This window comes from Leptonychotes weddellii, chromosome 1 (assembly GCF_054177405.1).
Source record: "Leptonychotes weddellii isolate Sample4059 chromosome 1, ASM5417740v2, whole genome shotgun sequence".
NCBI lineage: Eukaryota > Metazoa > Chordata > Mammalia > Carnivora > Phocidae > Leptonychotes > Leptonychotes weddellii.
The window spans coordinates 108,945,481-108,966,087 of NC_138369.1; the positions used below are offsets into that span (position 1 = coordinate 108,945,481).

The 20,607-nt window shown below is 40.0% G+C and overlaps 1 protein-coding gene across 1 annotated transcript; it reads right to left on the minus strand.

Moving 5' to 3' along the window:
• Positions 1–16,165: 16,165 nt before the first annotated feature.
• On the minus strand, positions 16,166–20,091 carry GHSR (growth hormone secretagogue receptor). Its single transcript, XM_006733593.3, has 2 exons — positions 18,846–20,091; positions 16,166–16,657 (listed from the first exon to the last, which is right to left on the minus strand). Exons 1-2 carry the CDS (start codon positions 19,639–19,641, stop codon positions 16,353–16,355), a joined length of 1,101 nt encoding a protein of 366 aa, XP_006733656.1. The 5' UTR covers positions 19,642–20,091; the 3' UTR covers positions 16,166–16,352.
• Positions 20,092–20,607: the final 516 nt, after the last annotated feature.

A 20,607-nucleotide genomic window follows, 5' to 3' on the forward strand; every position in this document is an offset into this window, starting at 1 on the left:
CGCTACCTCAGCCTCGGCCTCCTCCCCCTCCCCCCCCCACCCCGCACTACCACCTGGGCTGCTCGCACAGCCGGCTCCTTTCCTTTTTTCCTTTTTTTTTTTTTTTGAAGATTTTATTTATTTATTTGAGAGAGAGAGAGAGAGAGAATGAGTGGGACGGAGGGGCTGAGGGAGAGAGAGAAGCTGACTCCCTGCTCAGCAGGGAGCCCGATGCGGGGCTCCATCCCAGGACGCTGGGACCGTGACCTGAGCTGCAGGCAGGTGCTTACCTGACTGAGTCACGCAGGCGCCCCGCACAGCTGGCCCCTATACCGTCGTGTGTGTCTGCGGTGCCATGGACTCCTGCTCCTCCTACCTTCACTACCAAGGAGCAAAACGCACCCCAAGCTGTCAGGCTAACTCCTCATGAGGTTCAAACTGAAAAACCTCCCAAATCAGCGTTCAGGGGCCCAGGAGTTCCCCTGGACTTAAACTGCCCACTTCAGATTTCCCCCCAGCAGCCCCCAGTAAAATTGACAGCGGGGAACAAACTGATCGCCTTCTTAGTGGACACAGGTGCAACACATTTGATAGTAAAACGAATCCAAGGGGGTTGTTTTCATTAAAATAGACATGTCTTTAGAGTTATCAGTATTAAATATAAAACTTATTCTACCAAGGTTTGCTAAAGGTCAAATAAGCTCATGTTATATCTGTTGCAATTTGTCAGCAAAAATGACTTAAATGATGGTTAATTTTGTCACATGAAGTTTTCATGCGTAATTGTTAAGAGCAAATATGTTAAATAAATAAAAAGGTTTATAGGTAAACTTTTAAAAAGCTTTCAAAATCTTTGGTAACCTGAAACTTTGAAGTTTTGCTATTCAATGATAAATTGGGTTGAATTCATTGGATTTCTAAGCCTTTTCCAAAGATGATAATACTGAAACATTAGTTACTAGCCATAGGTTTATCTGCTTTTGTCTTCTTATTACAGAGAAATTAAAGATACTTGGGTCTGCTAGTAAACATGTTTTATGCTTTATTGAAAGTTGTACTATGAAAAAACATGTCTAAAAATTATGACATATTTATAAATTTGCCAATCTAAAGAATTATGGCTTAACAGTTCACAATTAGTTACTACTTAGTTTTCACTAGCAACTAAGGTTTCTAAGAACTAAAATTCTACCAGATGGAATTAGGCTGCTAGAAATGGTAAGGAAAGCATCTCTATATGTAGGGACAGTAAGATGTGTTTTTGATAAGGATTGAGGAATGGGAATACATTTTTGTTGAGGGAAAATAAAGTAATTTTGTCCTAAAATGAGACTGGTTAGAGAGAGAAGGCTTAGGAAAAAAATCTGAATGTTTAAAAAAAATTGTAGAAAGTTTGTGAAGAGGAATCTTTGGAAAAGAATTTTATGTGTGGTCAAGACTAAGATTGGAATGAATGAGTTTTAAAAGTACACTTGTGTAAGATTGAAACTTGGCTTTTCTCTGTTAAAAAGACAAAGTTTTCTTGGATTATTGGTCTGCTCTTTTTGTTAGAGAGAGAGCGCACATGCAACCAGGGGTGGGGGGGGGGGAATCCTAAGCAGGCTCCGTGCTCAGCAAGAGCCTGATATGGGGCATTCTTGATCCCACGACTCCGAGATCATGACCTGACCTGAAATCAAGAGTCGTATGCTCAACCGACTGAGCCACCCAGGTGCCCTTGTCTGCTCTTGATAAGAAATATAAACAATTTTTTTTAATCTGCTCAGAAAACCAAAGTTTCTGTGTTTTGTCTTTATCTGGTTTTTGGTTACTTAAGAAAGTTAAAACTTCTCAATATTAAGGAGCTAAGTTTTGTTAACAACTATATAACCTTCTGTAGAATCTCTTACTGCCACTTGGTTAAATAGATAATTATTAAGTTTTATAATGATCTGTAATCCTATTTAGGCAAGAACTTTAAAAACTTCTAAGGTTTTTAACAAAACTTCTCCCAAATTCAAATTCTAAATGAAGTCTTTTTTGACTAATTAGGCTTATTTATTTGGTATGTAAAATTACATGAGAGGCATTGCCAAACAAATGATGGTAAACCTTCTTAGATTATATTGTATGGTTTTGTGCTATAACTGTTCTAGAAATTATATGAAATTCCTAAAGTTATATGGGAAACCTGGGTGGCTCAGTCAGTTAAGCATCTGACTTCGGCTCAGGTAGTGATCCCTGGGTCCAGGGATTGAGCCCCATGTCAGGCTCCCTGCTCAGTGGGGAGCCTGCTTATCTTTCTCCCTCTCCTTCTGCCCCTCCCCCCTTCGTGCTCTCTCTGTCTCTCTCTCAAATAAGTAAATAAAATCTTAAAAAAAAAAAGAAATTCCTGAAGTTATAATATGTCCTGGTATAAAGTCATCATTTGACATTCTAATTATTGAAATGTGGGTCACAAAAATAACTGGATTTTCATGTCAACTGCATTATAATAAACTCTCTTCAGATCTTTGACTATGTCCATTTTTGAGTCTTTTGTCATTTACAGTAATTCTGATGCTCTTACAAAATGTGTTTCATCTTCAAGGAGATTCATAAAAAGGGCTTATGACAAATACAGGTTTCTGATATCTTCAAGATCATTAAACTGGGTAAGAATTTTTGTAACTAGTGCAAAAGCTGCATTCAAACAGAACAAGATTAGAACTATGGGACTGAATGAATTGAGGAAGATGATTACAGTTTTTATGACTTGTTTGAAACATTGCTGGTTCTCTAATGTTTGTGCTTCCAGGTTTAAGGAAACTTTTTCTCTTAAGATACCTATGACTTATAGAAATATGCTACAATATTCCTTTGTGAACAAACTGAAACATTATCTTTTCTCTCTACCTGAACCCTCCAGAATTCATAAACTCTCCATGAGTATTCTTTCTTTCATGGCAATTACAATTATTTGTATAAGTTCAATAAGAATCGGTTCTCTTTGTAACAGGACACCATTGAAAACATTGGTTAGATTACCAAGGCTTTGACTGAAATGTCATATTTGAGAGAAATGTGCATAGACTCAGATATGACCTGACAGCTTTAAGGAACTCAGGTTGACTTTATGGAGTCAGTAAAGCCCCTTGGAAATGTTGGCCTGGTACCTTGCTTACACAGTTCCCAGCAGCCTTACCTGGTGAGTAAAGAATGTCACTTCCTGGCAGGTGCAGGAATGTCAGGATATTTAGGGGACCTAGAGATGAGGAATTCACCCAAATATATAGGTATTACAGGCAAATCTGATGGCAAGTATTTGACTTGGTTTCTGGTCTCGAGAGACTATTAGAAGTTCTATCTGAATCCTTACAAAAAGTTCCAACAAAGCAGATTTAAAAGAATTTATATGGGCAATCACTATTCTTACTGTGCTTATATAAATAATTAAGCCAAGTTTGTTAAAACTGGACTTGTTTTACAAACAAATTAGTCTTAATTTGGCTATCTTTGATGGGAAGGAGGGTGATTTCAGAGAGAAAAATTATATTTCAGTAACACACCTTTGTGGATGTTAGATTCTAGTTCTGATTATCTTTAAATGTTTGTTGTTTGCCTAAGCTAGACAACTTGAGGTAAACTTCAGAGAAATTACCAATAGCTCATGTACAGAAAACTTTCATGCCTGTTACTTTGTGTGGATAATCAAAAGATCCTGTGGGCATCTGATTGTTTGAACAGTTGGACAATGGGAGGCACTTGCTTGTTAGAAGTTCTTACCACCCACTTCTCAGTCCACAGTAAGTCTAAAGTGGTACACTAGACTAGCTCTCTCAAATTATTCACCTGTGTCAGGCAGGACCTCCCTGGGGAAATACCAGATGGAGATGAATATTTCTTGGGTATTCTTTGCTCCCCAGTGGGAAGGTGCTGCTCATCAACATGTGGCATGAAATTTGTCTAAAACCTTAATTCTCACTGTTAATGAAACTTCTAACTCCCTCACCAACCTGCAAAAAATTTTGGACTCCTTGGCTAAAGTGGTAAGTAGACAACAGAGTAGCCGTAGACTATGTTTTAGCTGAAGAAGGAGGTATATGTGTAGTGGTCAATTCCTCTTGCTCTACTTAGGTTAATACTACCATGCAGATTGTAACTAGTGTAGACAAAATTCAACAGCAGGCCTCTTGGTTGCAGCAAACCCTGGAACAGCACGTCCTTCTATATCAAGGGGGTTGGAATAGGTTTACTGGTCTATTTTCTTGGATACCCTCTAGCATCAGATCCATTCTAGGGGGGATAACAAAAATGGGCCTTGCAATATTACTGATACTGGAATATACTTAGGGGCAAAACTAATAATGTTATATACCACCACATGATGCAGGGAGGTGTCCAAAGTTTTAAATACAGAACTACCTCTGATACCACCCCCCGCCCCATGCCCATTTAGAAAAAGGGACCAACAGTTACATCGTGCACCATGTCAGGGCCTTCCATTCCAGAGCCCCTCCTGTGCCTTGATTCAGCTTGAAGCAGCTACAGAAGATGGACTTTTGCCCATATACCAGAGATGGAATGAAGGAATGACCATGGGGATATGTAACTCCGTCCCAAGCAGCCTAAAGGCTACATATCTCTAACTCTTGACCTGTGTCTAGCTTGACTTATAGCTTATAGTTTGATTAATTACAGCTTCTTTGAGATTTCAACAGACACTGACCCTGGGGAAACAAGGAGTTAGGTGTTCCCAGAAGATGAATCTTGGCCATACAAGAAAATAGTCTTTCCTGACACCAGGAAGTTTGCTTGAGATTATATTGAGAATGCTTCCCCTGCATGGTGACCCTCATCACTGCCCTATGCTCCCCTTTAAAACCCCCTGCTTGTTCTGAGACTTTGGAGATGCCCTTCGGACATTAGTCTACCATCTTCCCAGGTTGCCAGCCTCCTGAATAAAGCAACTTTTCTTTTCCAACCAACACCTCTCTCTTGAGTATTGGCTTTCGAGTGGCAAGCAGCCAAACTTGGGTTTTGGTAACAAGAATACTAAAAATAATTCAACGTAAAATTATTGATTTTTGTTTATTGATTGACAAATTGAAAATACTTTGTGAATAGAAGCTATTTTGTAGTTCCATCAATAAAATAAAATCAAAGTTTTTTCTAAAAATAAAATCTGTGTACATTAAATCAAAATAAAAAGACTTTTCTTTCCAAGTTTTTATTTAAATTCCAATTAACATACAGTGTAATATTAGTTTCAGGTGTACAGTTTAGTGACTCATCACTTACAACACCCAGTTCTCATCACAAGTGACCTCCTTAATACCCATCACCTGTTTAACCCATCCGCCGACCCACCTCCCTCCAGTAACCATCAGTTTGTTCTCTGTAGTTAAGAGTCTGTTTCTTTGTTTTCCTCTCTCGCTCTCTTTTTTAAAGATTTTATTTATTTATTTGACATTGAGAGAGACAGCAAGAGAGGGAACACAAGCAGGGGGAGTGGGAGAGGAAGAAGCAGACTCCCTGCTGAGCAGGGAGCCTGATGCGGGGCTTGATCCCAGGAGCCTGGGATCATGACCTGAGCCAAAGGGAGACGCTTAACGACTGAGCCACCCAAGCGCCCCCTCTCTCTCTTTTTAATAAAAAACCTTTATATTGATTTTCAGAATATTTAAAAATAACAAATAGGAAAATTATTCTTGATATATATTTATGTTCTTTAATCAGGCTTTTTTTGGCCTTATCTCTCATACTATATCACTAATATTTTGATGAAGAATACATCTTTTTCAATATAATCTATTCATTTTTTTTATAAAATTACCTTTGGTCTCCTTCTCTGTTACATTTGTGGTTAGTAAATTTGAAATTCTTTTTTTTTTTAAAGATTTTATTTATTTATTTGAGAGAGAGAGTGAGAGAGCACAAGAGGGGGGAGCGGGAGAGGGAGAAGCAGACTCCCCGCTGAGCAGGGAGCCCGATGCGGGACTTGATCCCGGGACTCCAGGATCATGACCTGAGCCGAAGGCAGTCACCCAACCAACTGAGCCACCCAGGCGCCCTGTAAATTTGAAATTCTTGACATCTTTGATTGCTCTTTCTAGTAACGTCAGAGCAAATTCTGAGAAAAAGGAAGATCTTCTTTTTCTGTTACTTTTTTTCTTATTGAAATTTTAATTTCTGCCCAAATTTCTTTACAGATTCCATGCTTTGTCTCTATTGAGAGTGTCTTTCTTTGACAAATTTTTTTTTTAAGATTTTATTTATTTGACAGAGAGAGACACAGCGAGAGAGGGAACGCAAGCAGGGGGAGGGGGAGAGGGAGAAGCAGGCTCCCGGCTGAGCAAGGAGCCCGATGTGGGACTCGATCCCAGGACTCTGGGATCATGACCTGAGCGGAAGGCAGATACTTAACGACTGAACCACCCAGGCGCCCGACAAATATTTTTATAAGACAAAATTTGTCAATAAGTTGACTCTGATTCTTTTGAATGTTTTACCATATTTTGATCTTGGAAAATAGTAGACCTTCTCAATTTCGTTCCATCAAAAGATTCAACTCAAACTTTGAGATATTCCAAAGATCAATCATAGAATGTCAAAATCAAATCTATACAATTTTGAGTCCTCATTACATAATTTGTTCAGTTTCTTCCTGTTTTCAGAGGGATATACCGTAATGTTTTTCTGTTGCAAGCTGTGTTTTCAGTAACTTTACACATTTCTCAGAGCGTCAAATGCTGATTTTTGTTTTGTTTTGTTTTTAAGGGTTTTTTTTTTTTGGTATTCCATTTGTTGACTACTCTGATTAGCTATTTCAACTGATTTTAAACAAAAGACAAATGTAGAAGATTCATTTAATTCTATTTGAGAACACTAATGTTGATTTACAAAGTAGTTCTTCAAAAGCATAAGCATTTCTGAAATTCAGTTGATGATGGGTAGCAAAGAGAGAATGAATACTACTGTTCTGGTACATTTTGTGTCTCTGTTACTCTGTGTGTGTGTTTGGTAAATTTTGGCAATACATCTTCTATTTTAATTGGCGGAATATCACAACTTCTTTGAATGAATTGTGTAGGTACCACAGTTCCAAGTTCTGTTGTCTGTTCCATAAGATTCATCATTTAGTAAGAACACTATTTTTATCATGGCACTTTGCCTCACCAAAATTATATTTGTATTATCACCCCCAAATGAGTACATTTAACTTTATGGAGAAATGTTTAACCAAAATTATGATTATTCTCAGTAACATAAGATGCTTCACTTTGGCAAAATGACTCCCAAAAGCTTTATTTCATCAATTGGGTGAGAAAATCCAACCTATTAGTGAGACTAAATAATAATCTTTTATTTAACATGTCTGATGGCATTGATGTAAAACTGGCTTCATTCAACCTTGTGCCAAGATCATCTTCTGACAATAGAACTGACACAATAATGGTTGTTATGAACTTTTGGTGCATGTGTGAGAAGCTATACAATCAACAATGAGTAAGATTAATTTAGAAGAATAATTATTTAAAGGAAATTATTTACATTTCACATACCGAAATGTAAATGTATCTTCTGCAGTGCTATGTGTTAGATTATTGGCTCAGGCACAGTTTTCTTAAAACAGTTACTGGCTTGAGTAGATTTATAGCAAAACAAAAAGCCTGTTAGCATTGTAACAAGAGTGTTTGGAGAGTGCTCGACAGGAGGACTGCTTGGCCTCTATTTCCCGCACTTAATGCACATACTTCTAGAATTTTCCCCATTTCCCACTGACCCCGCTGACTGGCAGCCTGGTCACTATGCAGCTTGAAAATTGTGCTGAGAGCCATGGCACAACTGAAGGAAAAAAAAAAAACCCAACAAACAGTGGCCACATATTTCCCCACCACCGCTCCTGAAATGGGAAGAAGTTGACTTTCCTTACAACATGTATCAAAAAAACCATTTCGGTTTTTTTCAGCAAGTGTTTTGCATGCTCTACTGGGAATAGAGACATGTTATAGTTGGTCGTCCCTCAGTTCACCATGTGTTAGGGAAAGAACTCTGTTCATGGAACATGCACTGCACATGTTACAAGACAAGACCATGGCAGAAGCTGGAAATATCAACTGGAGGTCTTACAGCTGCACCCCAACTTCCTTTAATGCAATTACTAATGACAAGTCCTTAAAAAAGAAAAAAAAGAAAAATCCAGCATAAAGGCAAAACCAGATGAGATGCCTGGGCAGTAGGAGTAACTGGTACTGTCACAGGCAAAGGGGACACTTGTCCCCCTAATGTTCCTTCTCAGCCAATGTTTCTGGGAACCACTACTAATGGACGGGGGGCTGGCCTATAGCATGGAACGTAGAAGGTTCCGTGCTAAAGTCCCCTAGGACTCTAGACAATCTCTAACATGTTCTCTACTAGGATTTATTCTGTTTGAATGGAGCCAAAAAAGTTTCTATATTCAAAGTGCTTTTACATGGGAATTAGAAGCATTCTTAATTGGATTGCTGGGATCCAGCGTTCTCCCTTCCCTGTGTCCAAGGTCCTGAATGCACCACATGCCGGGAGGCCACGCTCTAGCACGCCCTCCCACTCCTGTTCCACCAACTGAGTAATTTGTCCTCAAATCTCTCTCTGCCAAAGTGCCCTTGTTATTCTAACTACTTAATTAAAATTACATTAAGTTGATGAAATGTGATTGCAAAAGGAGAATCACTATTTCTTTGAAAACTGCGCTGACTTCTTTGGAAAGTCTCAATAAAGGCAGCTCACTAAAAAGCTCTTCATTAGCTGTGGGTAAAAACTACTGTCAAAACTGGGGTTGGGGAAACATGAAAACTACAGAAGGATTCTGTATTCAGGTTTCTTCACACACGGTTTGGGTTCTTGCTCTGCTCTAAAGAAACTCGAATTGGAAATTGTAGATTGTAAACAACCTAATAAATTGGGGTAATAAAAAGTTAACATGTATTGGGCTCCTCTATGTGTCAGATGCTGCCCTTTTATATATATTACGTGACTGGATCTGTCAAGAACCACAACCAGCAGATACTTTTATGATTTCTATTGTACCATTAAATCAACTGGGACCCAGAGAGGTTAATGTTAAGTTATTGCCCTGTGTCACATGGCTGGTTAATTTTCTCCCAGGAGAAAATTCTGTAAATGTTTGGCTCCAAAGCCTATGCATACTCCACTTTTCATGCTTTGTTCCTGGAGGATAAATTCTGAAAGAAAGAAGTTTTTAAATAAAGGTTCTGAAGCAATTAACTAGGCCGAGATAGTGAACATGTGGCCATGAAGAGAGGTATGCATTCAGGAAACAGTTTTGCCAAGCTCTTGTCCCCTCTCTTCCACCCCCTGCTGACTGAGCCTCATTCCATAAATAGAGGTGCAAATGTCTCCTAGGAAGGGTCCAGGCATTCACTCCAAAATATATCTGCTGCATTTTGAAAACCTGGCAGAGGCTTTTCAACACCCTGGCCAGAGCAATTACCCAGCATTGTTAAATTTGCAGCTGCTTTTACCAGCCATTCTGAATATTTGTACCTAGTCAATAAGGTTGTGGGGACACCTCTGCCTGACTGGGGTCAGGAGCAGACAGATAAATGAGGAGAAGGATTCTAGCTAGGCTGCAGACCGCCTAGGAGGGTAGACACACAATGGGGTTGTTTCGTGCTGTACTGAGTGACCAAATGATAATGGCGGCCACTTACTGAGCATTTGCTAGGTTTGGGTATTAACATGGGGGGAAGGTTAAGGAACTTGCCTGAAGCAATGCGGTTCCAGAACTGGAATGCAAGCCTGATTGATGAACCCTGGCTTTCCTCTCCCACCACCTCTCTGAAACTTTCTCCCGTGGAAGAGGAGGTGTCCCAGTGAGGAGCTGCAGGAGTTAGTGTTGGGTGTGGAAGATATCACCCTGAAAGCCAGGCAAAGCCAAGGTGCTAGAGGGAGAAAGCAGAGAATAAGATCTGGAGCAAGGCTGGGAGGGAAGCCAATCTCTGAACTGTAGTCTTGCAGTTTGCCATTTACCACTATTACAAGGATAAGATACGTTCTTTGCAGAAATGTTAAAAACAGTGGAAAAACAGAGAAAAATATTTTCATGGACCAGAGAAATACTGTTAATACTTTCTATGCTGGATCTTTTCAGTCTTTGGCTCTGTGAACATCTTTTTTTTTTTTTTTTTCTTTACGGGATCGGACAATTTTTTTTCACTTACTAATATCAGGTAAACATTTTCCCACATTAAAATTCTCCTACAATATCATTTTTAATGCCTCCATTGTACTCTAGACTAGGGAAAGTGAAAGCACTAGAACGTAGCTGGTCTGGGGTCAAATTCCAGCTCTGCCATTTCCTGGCCATGTGACAAAACTCTCAGTTGCCCCTTCACCCTCCCCCACGGGGATATAATAAAACCTCCTCTGATGTGTGTTGGGATGATTCCATGAGAAAAAGAATTGAAAGGCCTTATCACAGTGCTGCATAAATGTTAACTGTTATTATTTCTGGAATTTATTTAACCAATTCCCCATTCTCCAAAATGGGTTTTTTCGGGTTTTCAAAATTATGAATAAGATGCAATGAACACCATTACAGAAAAATCTTTGTGTTCCTCTGTAATTATGTCTTGATGTGAAATGACTGGATCAAGAAGTATTTAAAATTTGTATGTATTTGATGCATACTGGCAAACTATTCTTCAGGAGATGCGTATTGATTTATAATTATTTTCACGACCCCTTGAAGGAACCTGGCTGTGAGACTGGGAGTCGATGATGAGCTATAAGTCAGGAAACAAGGAACAAGTCGCATTTGAACACTGGCCTCAGAATGTGAGACCTGCCAAGTCCCAGACAGGCCTGCTGACCTCTCCTCTTTTGATCTCAGGACACCTGCCACAGGGATGGACCTGAGAGAATGTGGGGGCACTGGTGGACACTGAATTGAAGGAGAGATGGACAGAAGGGGGTTAGAAGATACTGCAAAGGGCCTTAGCAGATCAATAAAAGTAAATCCCATGTTGGATTACTTTAGTGTATTAGAAATTACTGCCAAGTGTTATTTATACATTTTAATTTAGATAATACCATAAAGTTGTAATGAACTCATGTTAACAGCATATATGTATGACTTCGTGGTATGTAGAATACATTGAACTTTCACACACTGATTATCCTTTATTCACTTCTAATGTTCTTCTTAAGGTAGAAATGATGGTGGCAATAGGTAGTGGGGTATTTTAAAGTCCTTTAATCAGCAAATTGAAGTTGGCTACCTTTATTGGTCCTCTAATTTTAGTTTTTTAATTTTATTGGCCCCTGGAATCCATACGTCTAGAAGCTAATGCCCAGGTGACACATAATCCAGTCTTTAAACCTTCATTTATCCAACCAACATTCAGTGAGTGGCTGACTACAACATATAAGATGTATAGGAATTCTTTCTTTGACTCAAAGAGCTCGTGGTCTTTGGGTCCCACGTTGCAGGCTGCAACACCATTGACTCTGGGGGTGACAGGTTGTAAGGGAAGAGAGGTGGAGAGGGCATGGGGGTCACAGTCCATTGCAGGGTCCTCGACTTTTTTCAATATGGAAGCCACTTCTTCTAAAAATTGTTTAACTCATTATTCAATATTGGCGCCCTTGGGGAAATAAAATTCACTATAACAAACACCTCCTCACAGTGGCAAAATACATATTTCAGAAATTAAAAGGACAAAATAGAACTGAATCTGGGAGACGAGTGAAGCTGAGATATCCCAGACACCGAAATTTATAACTGTACGTGGAAGAAATTTGCTATAGGCTTTAAAAATATATTTATTAAGCAATTGTTTGGTTTAGGACACCCAAAGGAAGGAAAACCAGTGTCTAATTTCATAAGACATGACATCTATAAGCTCTTTAACATTCACAAAAACCTTAAATAAAAAGAATCACAAATAAAATATCATTAGTGACATTTATGACACATTGTAAAACACAGATCAACAAAGCTGTAAGTTCTCTAATACCTAGAATACAGCAGGTGTCAGTGAAATAGGAGACGATGCTGTTTGGATGTATTTTTTTTTAAAGATTTTATTTATTTATTTGAGAGAGAGAGAATGAGAGAGAGCACATGAGAGGGGTTAGGGTCAGGGGGAGAAGCAGACTCCCTGCCGAGCAGGGAGCCCGCTGAGGGACTCGATCCAGGGACTCCAGGATCATGACCTGCGCTGAAGGCAGTTGCTTAACCAACTGAGCCACCCAGGTGCCCTGTTTGGATGTATTTATATGAGCAAGTGCTCTCTAATATGCTAAACCTGCAGTGCTCCAAGTGTTAACCATGAATGTTTTCGTGGTTTGAGCCAGAGAAATGTTTGGATTTGAGATGTTAAAAATCACAGAAAATCTTTCAAACTGTTCTCTCCATATACTTTCTGTGGGGCTAGGGGGAGAAGATGGGCTTCGGGAGACTTCTTTTGGGAGGAACATCTGTAAACATTTCGGCAGAACCTTCTGAGCAGTTATGTGAAGCATGTTTTCTGGGGGCTTCACTGAATTTGCCAGTTTTGGGGTTAATCAGTAGCCCCTTGTGCAATGAGTATACTATATCATAGCATAAAATAGTAATTGGAATTCCAGCACATATCCAGGCAACTGGGATGGACATAAGTATGGCAGCTTTTTTTTTTTTTTGTAAGGCTGATAATTCTCCCAACCAATATGGCTAGCTTATAACACCCAGCAAGAGTTTTCATTCAAAAGGAAAAACACAAAATAAGCCTTATGCACTTTCTCCCTCAGCTGTTTCAAATTTAAATTACTGCCAAAAATTAACATAACTGAATTCATTTAATATGAATAAATAAGTGACGTGAGCTGAAAGTGGCCCTCATTTACCACCAGCACATCGCTTTCTGTTGATCTGACTTGCAGCTCATTCTCTAGATAAAAATTGTGTTATCAATTCACTGAATTAACATTGGTTACTAATCATCTAGTTAAGCTGTAACTGGAGAGATCCTGGCCAGTGTTGCAATTTAAATTGCAAAGAAATCATAAGAGGATCATTAGATACACATCTTTATCTTTAACGACATTATTTACATTAGATACAGTGTTTCTGAAAGCAGAAAGCTCTATTCTACTCCATTAGACAATGTGAGAAGAAACTTTGATGTATGTACATATGTATGTCACATTTTAAAGACGTACACAATGTTTTTTAAAAGACAAGTGAGTCTTTTCAGGCGCTGGTCTTATAAAAAGTCTCATAGATTATTTTTTAAACTAAATTCAAGTATATCAATAAATGAAAAACACCAAAAAATTACAGCTAAAATTGCCAGTTTCAATTAATAATTGTAAATTGTAATGGTTTCAGCCTCTTAAGAAAAGCATTAGAGTGAAAAAGCTGGAGTTTCAAGTCTAATCCCATCGCTATGACTTTCACTGCAATAAAAAGTTGACTATAAAGAAATGGTTCCCAAGGTCTGACCAGTCACTAGAAGTGTTTCTAAATGCCAGTGCCACAAAACTATGATTTTAAATGATTCATAGCAAGAATGTTTTCTTTAAAGAAATTATTAAAAAGTTCTTACTCATATAACAGTCACTTTGTATAACGAAAAAGACCCAACCCTTGATTCTGTGACCTGGTGTCAGGTGTGGTGACAGATACCTCATTGCTGATCTTACCAGGAAAATGGAAACATGAATTACAAATGAAACCAATTCCTTTACTTTCCTCACATTAACAAAGCAAGCTGTGAGTGTCTACCGCGAGCAGACACACTAATCACATCTAGAGATTTGACTGGTTTGTGTAGGAACAGCCCATTTTGAGTTTATTTTGAGGCAAATACACAACAATACAGGGAGATGAATAGCCCCTTAAAATGCTGGACCATCATTTAATCCAGTGTCAAATGGAGATGTTTATTTCATAACTTAAAGTATTTATTAATTACCTACTGCAACATAACACAGAAGTGATCATGAGCTCATTAAGGATAAAATCCTTGGCTTATTAGTCTCTAGAGCTTAGAACGTACCAAGCACATAGTAAATGTTTGTGAAATGATGGACTTTTAGAAACAATTTTCCTCTAAGTTCCTCTTTTCCCTGAGTCTTAAACATTTATGATGATACAAAGATGTTATAAATAATAAAAAGGCAATGATAGGGCAAATTCAAGATCCATATCTCTAAATATTATCTCTGAGTTCTCCCATCAATACCAGTAAAGGACATTGGTAGTCCTTGCTACGTAAACTATGCCCTGTAAGTGAATTAGGCTGAGACTATAGACCTGAACTCAGAAGAAAGGGGAGACCATTGAATAGGTAGGCAACTAATTAAAAGTTAGGTTTGGTTTTTTCCACAGCAATAAACTGTGTGATGGAAATCAAGCCCTCTTTGCTTGTTTTCTCTCAAGTAGGATATACCGTAGACAAAAACTCTAAGATTTCAGGAAAGTGAATTATCTCTTTGGGATTTGCTGGACCCTATTTAGGACAATGATGCCAAATGACCTAATTAGTATTTCACAGGCTTAAATGAGTGAGAGTATTTTTTAAAATGTTGATGCACTCCCAAGAATTAACTGAATAATCAATTTGCTAAAGTTCTGAATTCAGCTTAACTGGATAGTGCAGTCTTAGTATCAGGAAGGATTTCAAAAATATTTTTCTCCAGAAATCTTTCTAATTATGATTATGTTTTTCATTTTTCTAAGATAAATAGTCAATTATTTCAGCATAATAATTTTTATTTTGGTAGGGGAGAAAATCAATCATGGCAATAATTTACCTAACTGGTCCATTCAGTTCCGCTGTTGAACCAATAACTTCATGTAGGAATTCCTTATATGACTTAATGTTGTACAGGATTGTGAAGAAATCATTTTTGGAATAATATATTTAATAATGCAAAGAGTTGACTATGGGGGGGAGCAATGTCAATACAAATGAAAATTTTAGTTTTATGACCAAAATGTTCAACATTTAGTTGAAGGTGTCTAATCATTCATAAGTATGATTCAGAGCGAGACTGGGTATCCAAGTAAACATATCTATCAGATAAGCAGTGGGATGTAAATAGCAAAATTAATTTGGAGACAGGACATGGCATAGGCATTTTGAAATAAATGGCTATAAGATTTTTAAAAGTTTTGCATATCAATAAGCAGTAGCATTTAAGGAATTCTGAATTTTTCACCATTTGAAAAATGTCTATATTCACTAAGTTCCTGTAAGCTTCCCAGAGTAAGTTATCAATTATTCCTTTATTCACAAAGCAAAACCTTATGATTGGCTTAAGTATTTTTATTAAGCCAAATAAGGCAGTTTGTGATTGCCTATAATTTTTATAAAGTCTCATTTCCTGAATATTAACACATGTAATTCAACCTAATTTAAAAACTCATCTTATATTTCATATCCATTTTCTTCCAAGCATGAAGAATAGAACATTTAGGTGTAACTTTGAGGATTTATTGCACTAACATTCTACTAAGTTCACTATAAAGAACATTTCAGGGAATGAGTTTTATTTGTAAATATTTTTATAAGATTAAAAATAATTTTACATATACTCTAGAGCTGCACTGTCCATTATGGTAACCATTAGCCACATTTGGCTGTTGAACACTTGAAAGGTGACTTGCGCAACTTGAAGAACTGAATTTTTTAATTTTAATTCATTTAAAATTTTAAAAATTATAGTAGTTTTAGTTATTGGAAAATTTTTAGGTGTGTTTGGACAACTTAGACTTATGAATCTACTTTTTCATCTGCAAATTTTACGAAACCTAAATACATCAAGTATTACTGGTGAAAACTTCACGTCCAAATTAAGGTGCGCTGCAAATGTAAAGAACATTTCAGAGACTCTGTACAAAAAAAAGAATGTAAAATTCTCATTAATAAGTTTTATATTGACTACTTAAGTACCTTGCATTATATTTCTCTTGGACAGCACTGATCTGGAGCTATGTGAAAATTTCTAGTACTTAAAAGTTATGTTTTAGAATGTTTTACTTCAATGTCATTCTCTTAATCAAAAATTTTTATCATTATGAAAAAGTAAATCAGATTTAGCATTTGCTTAGTAAGAAGTGCCCTAATTGCTCTCTCTGCACATCCTCCTTTCTCCAAATTGCAAAATCCTTGCTAGCACCAACAGCAGAATGCAAAATCATAGACAATGAGTATGCAGAAATAGTGTATGAGGGCACTGATGAGTGTGCAATCAAATCAAACTGCTCACACACTACAAGTTCTATCTTTTCTTTCCTCCCAATTGTTTCCAGAGCTGTGTGTTCTTAATTCCAAGATTAACCTTCAACTTCTTCCCAAGTTCTGCTGTGCTATGGCTTCTGGTTTAGAATAAGCGATGACTTTGCTCAGCAATATGGTTGGTCATGTATTAATACTAGATTCTGTCCAGGCCCGAGAACTTTCATCCTTCAGAGTGGAGAGCTTCCTCTGGGAGAAGGGTTCAAATCCCAGAAGTTTGAACACTGCCACCCGGTACTTCTTGGACATGATGTTGTACAGAATGGGATTGATGGCAGCGCTGAGGTAGAAGAGGACAAAGGATACCAGGTTGCAGTATTGGCTGATCTGAGCAATCTCCAAGGAGCCAGGCTCGAAGGACTTGGAAAATAAATATCGCCCTACGTGGAAGGGCAGCCAGCAGAGGATGAAAGCAAACACCACAACAGCTAAAAGGACAACAGGAGAGAGAGTGTGAGCTCAGGAAATGCCATAGCAAGTCACATTCTATTTTGAAGACACAGTTTTGTTTCGATTATGTATAGTATCACCATTGACTTCAGAGAAACATTATGTTCTGCTTTTCCCTATTCCTACTTTTAACCAAGGTTGGGTCTGTCTGGACTAACAGTTGAACCATTTTTGTTGAGCTTCCCAATCATTTCTATTTAATGACTATTTGAGTGATTTGGGGACCAAACTGACATTTTGACTCAACAATTTATTCACAATAGTCCACCATTTCACATGTGTTAGATACAAACAAGCACATATGAAGTACAGTGGTTATACTCAACCACAGCTATGTAACAGAGTTTCCTGGGGGCACAGATTCCTTGTGTGTAATACAGACTCACAAAATTAGTATCTTTAGGAAGGAGACCAGGACACCACACCTGCTTTTCTCTTTTCTTTTTTCTTTCTGAAGTTTCACGAAAGACTGAATATGTAGTCAGGATTGAGAACCACTGAGATGGATGATACTTTGCCACCTACTGATAGACATAAATAAGTTATAAAAGACCATAAAACCCACTAACATTAATTACCATCCATCTGAGTCTTCATTTTACCCAGGTAAGATAATTTTTGTCCAAGACCTCTGAATTTCTAGATTAAATTTTCAAAATTCAGAAATCAAAGGTAAAAATAATACTTCGGTCCTTGTACCACTTTAGTGATTCCCTTCATGAGGTCAAGGCAAAAGAAAATTAACATTGGTGTTGAGACACCAGTGAGGATAATTAACAGCTTAAAAATAAAATCGGAGAAAATTATTAAACTTCTTCTCAAAACGAAGTTGCATAGTAGCAACTGACTGCCACGGTAGCAACATGAATATTAGAGTCCCCTGGAGGGCACTAGCAGGTTTACAATCTGTTAGTCATATTCTGAGAATTGCTGGTCTAGAAAATAAAAATTTTTTACATTCTTTGAAAAAACAGTATCGTTTTAATATACAGGATTCCAGGAACTGTAAAATGACAAATACAAAATCAACCTGGAACGACTTCTAAGAAGCACTAAATATGCAAATAAATACAAAATGTTGGACTATAATGAGGAATAATAAAATGTACAGATTCTGGTTTTGAAAAAGCAAATTGAATTAATATTTTTGCTTGGATGTGAACACATTTTGTATTACTTTACTTGTACCAAACACATATACTTAAATTTATGTATTAAATATGCAGTACACTCCAGTCATAAAACTGCACCAAGATGTTCTTTGAAGGACCACTTAGAGAGGGATAGTAAGTCCTGTCAGCTTACACAAAGTCTTTTTTTCTCATGTTGGGAGAAGCTTACCTATCTTAGCTTATCCTAGTTTATCCTAGACTATCCTACAGGCAGAAATAGGTGGTCTTGAAAGCAAATGGAGACTCCAGCACTGATTTATCATTGCCTTCCTTTCAAAGCTATATAAACAGCAGCAGGGTAAACAGAATGGATGCAATTATCTGAAAAAATGCAGGTCAGAAAGCATACCACAATACTGAGAGAAAAATGAATCATCTCTGACAGAATTATCCACGCTGATCATATCTTTGGTTAAATTCACCACGGAATACTTTCTAGATCCAATGCCTACTCTTCCCCCAACCCCATGAATGCTTTTTAAATGCAACTTAGATATCCACAAATTGAGGCAGGAAGGTAAACCTCACCTTTAACACTTAAAGACCACAGTAGACTTTTATGAAATATCCCAGTTTTGAAGCAATGTCTCTGGGCTGATAAAATTCATTTAAGGGAAATACAAAGGAGGGGCATCCTTCCCTGAAAAAGGAGACATTAGAAGAAAGAGACACAAAGAGGTAGAGAGCAAAATAGAGAGTGAAGACAGTGATAAGGTGGGGCGGGGGGTGGGGGGAGACAGATAAAGAAAGAAAGAGCAAAAACAAAATACACGCACACACACACAGAGAGAGAGACACCTACACCACGGAGAAACTAAGAAACCAAAGAGTGAGCTCAAGACAGAAACAGGAGAGAATCATTGATTGACATGCAGCTAGAGACCGAGAAAAACAGGGGAAGGAGGTAGAGGCTCAGGGAGAAGGGGAAAGGAGGGAAGGCAAGGGGAGAGGAGAGAACCCGGGAGAGAGAGCTCGAGGGCGCACTGAGACCCACCCAGCATTTTCACGGTTTGCTTGTGGTTCTGGTCCCTTAGCGAGGCGCCCACCGCCCCCTCGCCCCGCTTTCTTCGCCACAGCTTCCTGCCGATGAGGCTGTAGAGCACAGTGAGGCAGAAGACCGGCAGGAAGAAGAAGACGCTGGATACCCACACCATGACGGTGAGCAGTCCGGAGCGCACGGCGAACTCGGTGGCGCGACACTCGTTAGTGTCCCGAGGGTCGGTGCCGTTCTCGTGCTCGACCCCGACCAGCACGAAGATGGGCCCGGCGCTGCAGAAGGCCACGGCCCAGATGACCAGGATGACCAGCTTCACCCGGCCCTTGGTGACTACCACCTTGGCCCGCAGCGGGAAGCAGATGGCGAAGTAGCGCTCGACGCTCAGCGCGGTGATGGTGAGCACCGTGGCGTAGGTACAGCTCTCGCTGACGAACTGGAAGAGTTTGCAGAGCAGGTCGCCGAAGTTCCAGGGCCGGTACTGCCACAGGCGGACTAGGTCGAGGGGCATGCAGAGGAAGATGAGCAGGTCGGAGAAGGCCATGCTGGACAGGTAGAGGTTGGTGGTGGTGCGCAGCTCGCGGAAGCGCGACACCACCAGCATGGTGAGCAGGTTGCCCGCGATGCCCACCACAAAGAGTGCCACGCAGGTGGCGGTGACACCGGCCAGTAGTGGCGCGGGGAAGAGCGGCAGGAGCTCGTCGGTCAGAGAGTCGTTGTCGCGGGGAGCGTCCCAGCCCAGGTCCGGCAGCGTGAGGTTGTACCCCGGCTCCTCGCTCGGCGTCGCGTTCCACATGCTGCCGGCTCAGCTTAACTGGCTCTGGGATGCGACTGCGCTGAGAAGCTGGCCGCGGCTGGCCCCCGAAGGTCCCCTTAGGCGCGGGAGAGTGCGAACGAGGAGCCGGCGCTGGCTCGCAGGGAGGATGCTTGGAGATGAAAGAGACGGAAGTGAGAGGCAGAAGCTCAGGGAGAAAGTGAGATTGAGAGCTTGGGGCGAAAAGGGGGGGAAGGGAGGGACACACACACGCACACGCATGCACGCACTGGTGGTGAGGACAGAGTGACCCACCGGTCTTTCTGGCACCTCTGTTTTTCCCCACGATCTCCCCCAAACCTAGCCCCTAGCTGGCCCGTAGTCGCGTACCTGTCACCGGGACAGCCCCGCCAGTCCTGCCTCGCTTGCGCCTTCTTGCTCCAGCCGCATCTCGCAGTTCCTAAAGCGTCCTGGCGCGCGGCGGCCTCGGAGACCCCGCACTGCGAAATGAGAGCGAAAGGAGCTCTCTTTCCAGCCTTGGGCGCTGTCTGGTTAGTGTGGTCCAGAAGGGCAGGTCACGCCCGGGGGTGGGGGCAGGGATGGTGGGAGTGGCGGGGAGAACGCTTTAGTGGCCAGGACCCGAGTTCTTCCTCAAAAAGGACTAAGAGGTGGTAACGGACCTGGTGGAGAGAAGAACCGAGCGTGCCCTACTGGACTTGCAAAAGGGTGATAGGACGAGGCGGGGGTGTGGGGGGGGAGGACCTAGTGTTTGTGTTCCGACCTGAGAAGAGACCGGTGCGCACCTGGCAAGAACCTCAGGCAGTTCTAGAACCTATGGTCGTGTTAACCAAGAGAAACAGGCTCAAAGTCGTGTGACCACTTGTCTAAGGTCACACAGCGAGTTGGGGGCTCAGGGACTAAACTTGGGGCTCCCTCCGGATTTGGACTTCTGAGCGTGAAGGGGAAGATGTGTGAATAAACTCTGTTCTGAATCCCAGCCCTTTGTAC

What these genes read in the sequence shown, in the direction of transcription:
- GHSR (XM_006733593.3), bottom strand. Translation starts at nt 19,641, where the DNA reads ATGTGGAACGCGACGCCGAGCGAGGAGCCGGGGTACAACCTCACGCTG. An exon ending in GCAAACCGTGAAAATGCTGG is followed by an intron (nt 16,658 to 18,845) that starts GTGGGTCTCAGT and finishes TTGTCCTTTTAG; the next exon opens with CTGTTGTGGTGTTTGCTTTC.